Here is a 10,007-nt window from a genome sequence, read left to right as displayed (position 1 = left end):
ATAAAACTGAATTTTCATGTTATGTATTATAATAATTAGGCCTAATAATGAAAAAAAAATATTGTTTGACTTTTACCGACTGTTTATGCCTGATATTATTTCTTTCATCAATAGAGAGCGCACATCACCAAGTACAGAGTGGGACAACGCTCTATAAAACTTTTTTTAAGATAGGTCATGATAAAAATCCTCAATCTTTACCATCAAGAGATAGTTATTGGTTTTAGGGTTTTCCCTCGTTAAAATAAAGAGATGGTTTGGTTTACATGTGTATCGACCCACAGGGGTCGTAAAGTATAAAACATTTATACCTATTTCTGAAAAAAAATTATGGTTTTACCAATACACAAGTCAATAAATCATTTTTTTTTTTTTTTGGTAAGTTTTGAAACGTAAATATCCTAAGGTCAGATGTCAAGCTTGCCGTCATATTTTCAAAATAGAAAAAAAAAAAAATAAGTTGATACTTCTAACTGAAAAAAAAAATATATTAAAGAGATTTTTTTCAAAATAACAAGTTTCATATTATTAAATTTCGGGTCATGAAATGTGTAATGGAGACCTTTAATTCAAACCATTAGGCCTACACATGATGCTAATTATTCCCATAGCAACGTAATTTCCTTATTTTCACAAACTTTTGATTTCATTACTAAGCAACGAGGTCACGTGGTTCTTTTATAATTGCAGCGCAATACATAATGGCGGTGCCAGCATAGGGATCTGAATTCAATTCAATGTTATCTATTGTCCAAACGCAGTAAAAATTGCTTTAAATTCACACGAAAATACCATACCCTATAAAAATAGGCCTATATAAAATGCAGTTTACCAGACTATTGGAATTGAGCAAAATACGTTATGCGTATGCGACAAAATTAATCATTGGACATTATCGCTACCACATTAAATTAAATATACTTAATAACCAAATAATGCGTTAATGTGATTTACCTTAATTGTGACTATAATTTAAACATAGGCCGCACATTGTTTTTACAAGAATCGGAAATGGCAAGAAAAGCAATTACATGGATGGCTTAGCAATGCTGTGATATGCATGACACCATGGTTCTGTATACATACGCGTCTCTCGTATTGTACACAGCCTCCCTTCACAGCAGTATATTATCCTACATCCAATAATCATAATGATGTTTAGATTGCAAACCGCCACGACGAACAAACGCATGTATTAACATCGCACAACAAGGCCTTGCGTTCGATGGGGAGAGAGAAATCATAACATAATTATTGCTTGGTGATTATTCAGACCGTCGACATGACAAATATAGCAACACAAGAAATGCGGCCATATAAATATGTAGCGACATCGGAAGCAGTTGACGAAAGAGGAGAATATTTAAAGAAGCAAGGTGTGAATATAAATGGACGCAGATGGATTATGAAGACGAATAGGCAGGGATGGACTAACACTCTCTGCAGGTAAAGTTGCAGTTATAATATTAAATAATAAATTGTTAAATACCTCCATAAAGAATACCGTCTGCAATAAATTGGCCTAGTCAGTGCAGTGCAAATGGCCTGCATACCATAATATCAGGTAGGCTACTCAGCGTGTTCCCAACCATCAAATTACCAGTAAAACAATACTTTCGCTATACTCATACAGGAATTTTATATTTTGACATAAGCACAAATTAAAAACACACACAGAATCAGCCTGTAAGCATGGCAACCTGTAAAATTTAACATATAATTGTTCGGGGAGTCACATGACAATTAATAATTATAAAATCGATGTACTGGTAGTTACCGGGTCAAAAAATTCAAGTTCACTTCAATATTTCATTTAGTTTTAAACCTATTTTTAGCCAAAGTCCCAATAACATCCTGATTCAGATATGTCTAATACGAAACGAAACGTCACAAACAGTACGTAGATTTAAGGGTTTACCGTACAAGAATTTTGTCTATGTTTCTGTCTAATGTTAATTTTTTCATCAAGTTTGTGTTGTCTTAAATTCTAATAAAATTAACCCAATACACCGTTGCAGCTTATATTCTGCGTGTTTATACTTGATGGCTTAACCAACATTTAATTCTAACCACACAAAAAAAAAACTGATCGTGTCGTGGTTAATGAATCAACAATACTTAAGCGAGTTGGCTAGATGAATAGAATAAATATATTTAACACCATGACAACCAGAGCGGAAATACCAAAACCATAGCAACATGACAACTTATATTGTTCGTTATAAATATGAACTGAATAACATTAAACGCTGGAATGCGTTAAGGGCCTCGTTTTTCCGACCTGTTCTACTTCTAAGTCTACATTCTTATTAATTACTATGCTCATGTCTACTTAGTTTTTACTCGGCATTTCCGGTTTCCATGTGCTTGTTTGTATTCAAATTTACATCACTTATCGGCAATCAATGAACAAAATAAATACATAAATAAATAAACACCCTTTTAAATTCAAACTTGAAGAAGTTTATAAAGTGCCTATATTTTTTAAATCTTGATATATTTACTTTTAACGTACGTTGTATTGAGGCCTCTGTGGAATAATAGTTCTTGCGTTCATTCAGAGTTTCATCGTTACCCCATTCAGTATGTCAACCTCACTGTTTTTAGTAGGTCTATTGTTGTTTTCTGTACTGTTCCCTTTGGCAATTTGAAAAGCGGAAATACAAACATGTAAATTTCTGTCACTATCATCGGCACAATTATCATTACTGGTATAATATATAAGTCATGCTTCATAATTATGATTTGTCATGACTTTTGTGTAAAAACCCGGTCTCAAACCACCAGGATTTTTGAAGTAGCCCTAACGATTTAAAAAGTGTGATAAGACACTTAACAACAAAATAATACAGAACATTCTACAGCATTTGCTGATTAGGCCTATAGAGGTTATGCGCATTATTGTACGACAATGACGAAAATTACTGTAATTGTTTTGCGAACTGTAGGCCATTTCAACCGGAAGCCTTCCGAGTATACCCACAGCCAGGCGGACCCAGCATAAAAGACTGTGTCTTGCACGAAATGAAATGGTTCAACATTAACGATCTGAAGAAGGTGACGACGGCAGAGAAAAACACACTTCCGAATCAACAAAGTATGTATGAATACAGTAAGGATAATAATAAAATCAATGAATCTCTATTTTTACCATATCCAGAAAGGTATTTTTCTTCTTTTACGGTACCATATATTTGTATTTTTGATGTTCTTCTTGGAAGTGTATTTGAAAAAAAAAATGAATTTTAATTTGGAATGCAACATAAGACGTTTGCTTTACAAATGTGTGCTCCTGACACTATTTCAATTCTCAATAATAATAACATTAAGTCTAATATTATCTCATCACCATCATAAACATCAACATCATCTTTTTTCGCAATTGTTTTTAAAGTATTCAGTACATTTCCACGTCAGGTAGGGAAAAATTACACCTATATGTTTCTCCTGACGCAAATCCAGTTATTGTCTATTCCATCACGACAATAACAATTACTATCAACACTGCAGTACCCGCTGCTTACTTGGACTCGAGTTCAACCCTGGCCATCAGGCGCAAGCTCGGTCGTCTAAAGGTATGATGCCAGGCTAGTGATCTGGAGATCGTGGGTTCGAGTCCCACCAGAGAAGAACTTGCGATTTTTTTCGCAATTGTTTTCAAACGTACTGAGTATTCAGTACATTTTCACGTCAGGTAGGGCAAAATTACACCTATAAACATCATCATAAAAAATAATTTGAATGAAGCTACTGCAGGGCTATTGCAGATTTAAATCGCACTACTAAAAAGAAATCAATTTTTCATCAATATAATAAGTCGAATATCATCTCATAAACATCAAGATCAACACTATCATCGTCATAAAAAATAATTTTAATGAAACTATTTATGTAAATTTAAATCGTACTACAAAAAAAATGGGGGGGGGGGGAAATCATTAAACAATTTATATATATTCCATTTCATTAATTTCATCTTAAAATAACAGGGAAAAGGTCTACAATTACAAAATATTGCAGAATATCTAATAACAGAGAACACAGTGTTATCACCAGAAAAAAGGTAATTTATGACTGTTTTTTTTTTCTTGTCTTAGCTATACATGCAGAGGAAAAAGGTACCAAAGAAACAAGGCCAAAAGGAATGAAAGGAAGTAACGTAACTTCAATCATAGCGACAACGTGACGTATTATTTTACCACGCAGGAGGGCGTTTTACTCTCATCAACCTCAAGTTTTTAATCAAAGAATTCTTAAATCTCTCATCTCTTTGATTATGTCTAGAATCTAAAAACGGAGTAGACATACGGAAGCCATTTATTATCGTCATCGCCAGATGTTAGAAATGGCAGTTAAACATCATATGCGAAGGGTCGAGGGTAAAAGATGTTATTATATTATCTTATTGGGCATCTATAGATGCATACAAGGATAGATGGATGGATGTACCTACCTATGAATTGATGGATAGATGGATGGATCGATGGAAGAATGGAAAGATGGATGGATGGATGGATAAATAGATGAATGGATAGATATTTTTCATATTCCATATAAACTTATTCATCATTAAACTGCTAAGCAAAGTACAAAAGATTTTTTAGTCAGTTATTTCTGATAGAGATGGAAAGAAAATTATCTGACGTGTACGATATACTGTAATACTGTTCCTATATTCTTTTTTTAATGTGTGTAAGTTAGCACAATTTGGATACATTTCATTCGAAGTTACTAACTTATTTGATCAACAATAAACGTTTATCTACTATATTGAATTTTGTGTGTTTTTTACAAATTTTACTACAGTCGGACACCTTTTCTAAGCACTAAATAACAATTTGTTATTTGTTGAACTCAAAGACGACTACAAGTTTCAGGTTCAAAAGGTATTCTTTAATTGGAGAGCAAACTGTATATTTATTGACATCCTCCCCTGTCAACAACTGGGAGTGGACATGCTCTTCTTTCATATGACATGCAGCATCAAACGAGTCAAATAACTGTAACTACTTCATAGTTTTTTTTTGTTTTTTTTTGTTTTTTTATTTTGTTTCTTTACTTTTTAAACATGGTGAACATGTTAATGCACTATATCTCTATAGCCAATTGTATCTTTAACAATAATGAAAGTATATTAAGTACTTGCCAGACCAACATTAGTCTTACTGACTTGAAAATAAAATAGAAATTTTTTTATAGATTGATAAAATTACTAAAGATGTTATATTCTGGTATTTAGACGAAAACCATCACTTAATGGAGTTAACAGTCTGAATTTAATCACCCGAACTTTAATCACCTGAGGATTAATTTTGTCTGTAGCACTTTTTTTCCTTATATTATAATTATTATTATTTACTCTGTTTTTTAACCTTTTATTTAAATGTGGTTTTCATTTTGTTGTTTACATTTTCATTTTCCTTATATTTTGTTACATTGCATATGGCCTTGCACGGCCTTGACGAAAAACACCATTGGGTGAATCAAGTGTATCCGTATAAAAATAAAGTATATTATTATTATTATTATTATTAATTCTTTGCTTTAAACTGGATCTCAGTCTACCACCGCCTAATCAACAATACAGTGTTTTTTCTATTGATTATAGAAAATTTCATTTCCATTAAGAAGAAATTTGTTCTTGTCCATTAAAATCTTTCACATCGTCCATTACATATTCATGTACACCATGACTTCTACAAATAAATATGTATGCAAAATATTTTAACTCCCCCATATCAGAAAAATTGTCAATCCTGTTTCCCAGTTCCCAGTTTCCGGCACTTGGTGTAAGAAGTTTCATTGACGCCTTCTTACAAATATAACGACCTGATAGAAGCACAAAATCCTGTTGACCAAACCTAGTATCACTTTCATTATTCCTAAAAACCCTGTGAAGAATTTGTAAATAGCTTGCTTGACAACTTCATCATACAACCATCACATAAACCTCTGTTATAATGTCATACATGGCACTTCTTCTACGGTAACATTTTGCATATTTCTGTTACGAACAGAGTAATGGAACGTTCCAAATCCATGACAAGCTGCACCTGAAAGTAGGTAAAAGGTTAAAAGTCAATTGGCAACCAATCTGTACAAAAAAAAATCTGCAAAAATATTAGTTACATTTCAATAATAGAATTTATTGTTTATAAATACCATATGATCCCGATTTAGTAATTGCCACTAAAGCACCACTGAATTGTGGGTAAAATCTGATTATCCTTTTGATTGCATCCTGTGCAGCTGATGTAGGGTCCATGCCTTGTCGCATACTCTCCACTGCTTGGTAACTAGATATCAAAACAAAAATTTAGAGTTAGTCCTATATATTCATAATAATAATAATGAATATAATAATAATAATTTGGAAATAATACATACAGTAATAATAATTTTTTGAATCTACTAAATTTCATTATGTATACTTGACATACCTTGGTAAGAATCGCATCATTACATCTCCGTCACCAGTAGCTGCAGCTCCCCCAACGTCGTTGTCAACATAAGCACCAGCGCCAGCTATTGGCGAGTCACCTACACGACTTCAAAACAAAAAAAAGTGCACAGAGATTTAGTGTTTGTGGTTCAGAAGTATAAAAACTATTAAGTCTTTATCATTTTTATTATCATCTTCATCATTATTATTAACATCCAAGGATTGAATCAAAGACATACCCTGGCACTTTATGATTAGCACCATTCGTTGATGTACCACCAGCAAGGTTACCGTTACCATCTACCACAACCATACCAATGGTATCATGGTTCGTGATTGAGATATCCTTACTGAATCTAGGTTCCTTATTCTTGTGTGTAGCAGCACGGAGTGATTTGGTTGGTTTATATGGACCACATGACTTGTTTGCATCTGGTGACACATTCTAAAAGATAGAATTGTAAAAACACATGTCATGGGACTAAACAGCATCCAATCACACAATAGCAATTTCAGGATGGTAGTCACATTGACTAATACAGCCAAACGCAAGACGTGATGCTCTGGATGTTTAAATTTTCATGCATTCCTTTCAACTTACTCTTCGATAATTAGGTTGGCAATTTTTGTTCTTCCAGTCCTCCCATATTTTTCTGAAAATAATTTAAAGTAATGGAATAAAATTAATGAATGGAATGAAAATCATTGCATATCAATGCATTTTCAACTATAACATCTGACTTAATGCAAGTCCACAAGTGAATGTGACATATTAGGAAATTAGTACCGTAGATCTTATTGAGAAAGGAAGTTAACCTCAGAGACTAAATGAGATAATGATTTAAAATTAGAAAACACACATTTATGAATGTGTAAAACGTGTGGAATTACTGATTATTTAATTAAAGTTTATGATCCTAAATAGTCCCTTCTTAAGAGCCACCATTGGAATAAAAAAAAAAATGAAGGTAAAATGTAGAAAATTACTTACTTTGAATGATTAGTTGATAAACTTTCTTCCTTAAATCCCATCTCAATTGCATAATTTGTTGCTAAAATTACAAAATATAATTTTAAGTTGCAAAAGTAAAAAAACAGACTAAAGTAGGTAGCTATAACATCAAGCAACACACACACAGATGATGCTAATCAACAGTCAGAAAAACTGTTTACGATAAAGTTAAACAAAGTTTAACAAACCAAAAAGATGCTTTTTGTACCTGATTCGCCAGCTATCAATGTATGTGATGAATGCTCCATAACACTTCTAGCGACTGAAATAGCGTCCTTAATCCGTCTCAAGTCTGCCACGGAACCAACGTCATGGGTTACGCTACCAATAACAAGAAATTAAGACCAAGTAAAAGAAAAAAAAATTAGTTTTTTGTCCTCATATTTTTAAAAAAGGAGAATGAGGGCACTTTTATATTATTTTTTTTATCCAAGATGGTGGATGGGAAAAAGCTACAACTTCCTCACTTTTAACCAAGTTAGACACATTGAAAGCAAAGAAAATAAGCAGTAGACATGATTCATACCGTACCTTCATAATCATACCATTATGATCCCCAACCAACAAAAAAAAAAAAAAAAATTGTTGGTGGGGCAGAGAAAATGGATGGGCAAGAAGGGGACAAGAAACTATTAATTTACAAAGCGCTGTAAGTTTTTCCCTGCCTAGTCAAACTAACCCATCCATGATCATGGCATCCAACGTCGTTTCACCGTTCTCATCAGGACTGCCTCCAAACCCAACGGTTCCATCACATTGATCAATCTCGCACTGTTTACAACCTTGTTCCACCGCATCCAATGCTGATCCTCCATTATTTAGTACATTCCAAGCTGAAAGTAATATAATGTTATTTTATCTATTTCATTGATTGACAATACTATGACTTTGTGAGGTGCATTACTCTCCAATCGGACCAGGCCGAGAGGGCCAAGCCACTCTATATCTATTTATTTAAACCAAGTCTAGGCAAGGTCTGCCTGACTGACACACACGCAGATAGCCCAGTCCACATGGTGAGTGACAAATAATTGAACAAAACAGATAGCCTAGGCCTACTCTACTACTAGGCCTAGCAAGTAAGGGCTCTCTCTACTATATATACTTGGCAGGCCTACCTACCGGTTTTAGTCGCATTTGTGAAGGGCCATGTATTTACAACCACAGGAAATACTTCATCACCACGTTCAAACGCTTTCACATATAACCGATTACGACTAAAATGACCTTGACAAAGAGCAATATCAACAATTCCCCAAAACAAACCTAAATACATGGCCATGTTGTTATTCATGATTAGAGTGTCACCTGACTAGCCTTCTACTACTTTCCGCTTGATCAGGTGACCACTCATCATTGTCAAATTTTAGTTATCGGTTGTTTTGGAAATGGTTACAGTTTTTATTTGTGTTCATAATGAATACTGTTTTCTGCTTATATTAAATTTTATCTATAAAATATAGTATGGTAAAATTGAATAATATAAAATATACTTCTAAAGTAATTGATTATTATCCTATGTGTACAAACTTTGTCAAGCGAGTCCCGTGTGGTCTAGTGGTTAGGATTCGTGGTTTTCACCCACGCGGCCCGGGTTCGATTCCCGGCACGGGAAAGCAAAATTTTTTCTTTATTTCCCCTTTTTTTTTTAAATATTTAGAATAAATTAATTTGTTGTTTAGATAATTTTTTTAAAAAAAAAAAAAAAAAAAAAAAAAAAAAAAACCTACGATATGGTTTTGTCCATTTTAGCTGAAGTTGTTTTAATTTAGAAAGACATAGGCCTAAGCCTAAAAAAAAATATATATATATATACATCTAAAACTTCCTACCTCTACCTCAGCCCAACTATGGGTGGGGCGTTGATCTTAACCCCTCCATCTTTAAAAGTCCCTTCTTTATGGGTCCTCTCTATTTCGAATTACTGGATCCGTCACGAGTTCAAAGCTTCTTCAACTTAGGCCCTACTGATGAGAGTTGAGTTTATGCGTAACAGTCAGCTATGAACAATGGCCCCAAAAACGATGCTCTTCCATATTTTTTCCCCAATTAATATACAGTATAAAGGAGAAATAGATTAAATTTTATTAGAATTATTACTTTTATGTTGAACCAAAAAACGTACAATAGACTATAGATTAAATTGTTTGCCACCAAGTTCATGAAGCAGCAGGCGGTACCCTTTTAAGAGGTATCGGTGAGTATTGTTCTTGTTTTCTCATCGAAGTTTTGCATTATCGCAAAACCACACTCATATGCATAATTTAACAGCTGGCATCTTATTCTTTTCCTATCGGTGTGCCCTCCCCCACCCCCAGAAAAAAAAAAAAAAAAAAGAAGAAACCCGTTGACTATCGTAGAAGTATTCTAACCTAGATAATGGTAATTTATTTGGAATGGTAAGTGGCACGCTTGCAACTACAAGTGTGTGGCGAGTCCTTAAAATAACATATACATAGTATATAAATTATTTAAAAAAAAAAGAAAAAAAAAAGAATATTATATGAACAATAAATGAATTATTGCGAGACACCATTGGATACTTCAACTCCT

The 10,007-nt window shown here is 33.4% G+C and overlaps 2 protein-coding genes and 1 non-coding gene across 3 annotated transcripts; 2 read left to right on the top strand and 1 right to left on the bottom strand.

The window, feature by feature from the left end:
- The first annotated feature begins 1,069 nt into the window (after nt 1–1,069).
- On the top strand, nt 1,070–4,761 carry LOC117113652. Its single transcript, XM_033257057.1, has 3 exons — nt 1,070–1,446; nt 2,949–3,097; nt 4,098–4,761. Exons 1-3 carry the CDS (start codon nt 1,283–1,285, stop codon nt 4,184–4,186), a joined length of 402 nt encoding a protein of 133 aa, XP_033112948.1. The 5' UTR covers nt 1,070–1,282; the 3' UTR covers nt 4,187–4,761.
- Nucleotides 4,762–5,027: 266 nt separating this feature from the next.
- LOC117113649 (N(4)-(Beta-N-acetylglucosaminyl)-L-asparaginase-like) lies at nt 5,028–8,776 on the bottom strand. The gene is made up of 9 exons (XM_033257054.1): nt 8,577–8,776; nt 8,134–8,287; nt 7,663–7,775; nt 7,434–7,494; nt 7,044–7,095; nt 6,682–6,887; nt 6,441–6,548; nt 6,163–6,296; nt 5,028–6,053 (listed from the first exon to the last, which is right to left on the bottom strand). The coding sequence occupies exons 1-9, from the start codon at nt 8,746–8,748 to the stop codon at nt 5,956–5,958; spliced, it is 1,098 nt and encodes a 365-aa protein (XP_033112945.1). The 5' UTR covers nt 8,749–8,776; the 3' UTR covers nt 5,028–5,955.
- Nucleotides 8,777–8,997: 221 nt separating this feature from the next.
- Trnae-uuc lies at nt 8,998–9,069 on the top strand. The gene has a single exon. It is a non-coding gene; the product is annotated as a tRNA-Glu (tRNA).
- Nucleotides 9,070–10,007: the final 938 nt, after the last annotated feature.

Source organism: Anneissia japonica, unplaced genomic scaffold (assembly GCF_011630105.1).
Source record: "Anneissia japonica isolate Jap-2015-1 unplaced genomic scaffold, ASM1163010v1 scaffold1665_len535045_cov187, whole genome shotgun sequence".
NCBI lineage: Eukaryota > Metazoa > Echinodermata > Crinoidea > Comatulida > Comatulidae > Anneissia > Anneissia japonica.
Note: the sequence above shows the minus strand (reverse complement) of the source record. Positions and strands in the feature narration are given on the sequence as shown.

Bases quoted from the DNA above. Each gene is read 5' to 3' on its own strand.
- LOC117113649 (XM_033257054.1), bottom strand. From the start codon at position 8,748: ATGAATAACAACATGGCCATGTATTTAGGTTTGTTTTGGGGAATTGTT. The intron at 8,288-8,576 runs GTAGGTAGGCCT...TATTACTTTCAG, and splicing joins CACAAATGCGACTAAAACCG to CTTGGAATGTACTAAATAAT. The intron at 6,054-6,162 runs GTATTTATAAAC...ACCTACTTTCAG, and splicing joins TACTAAATCGGGATCATATG to GTGCAGCTTGTCATGGATTT.
- LOC117113652 (XM_033257057.1), top strand. From the start codon at position 1,283: ATGACAAATATAGCAACACAAGAAATGCGGCCATATAAATATGTAGCG. The intron at 1,447-2,948 runs GTAAAGTTGCAG...TGCGAACTGTAG, and splicing joins TGGACTAACACTCTCTGCAG to GCCATTTCAACCGGAAGCCT. The intron at 3,098-4,097 runs GTATGTATGAAT...TTCTTGTCTTAG, and splicing joins CACACTTCCGAATCAACAAA to CTATACATGCAGAGGAAAAA.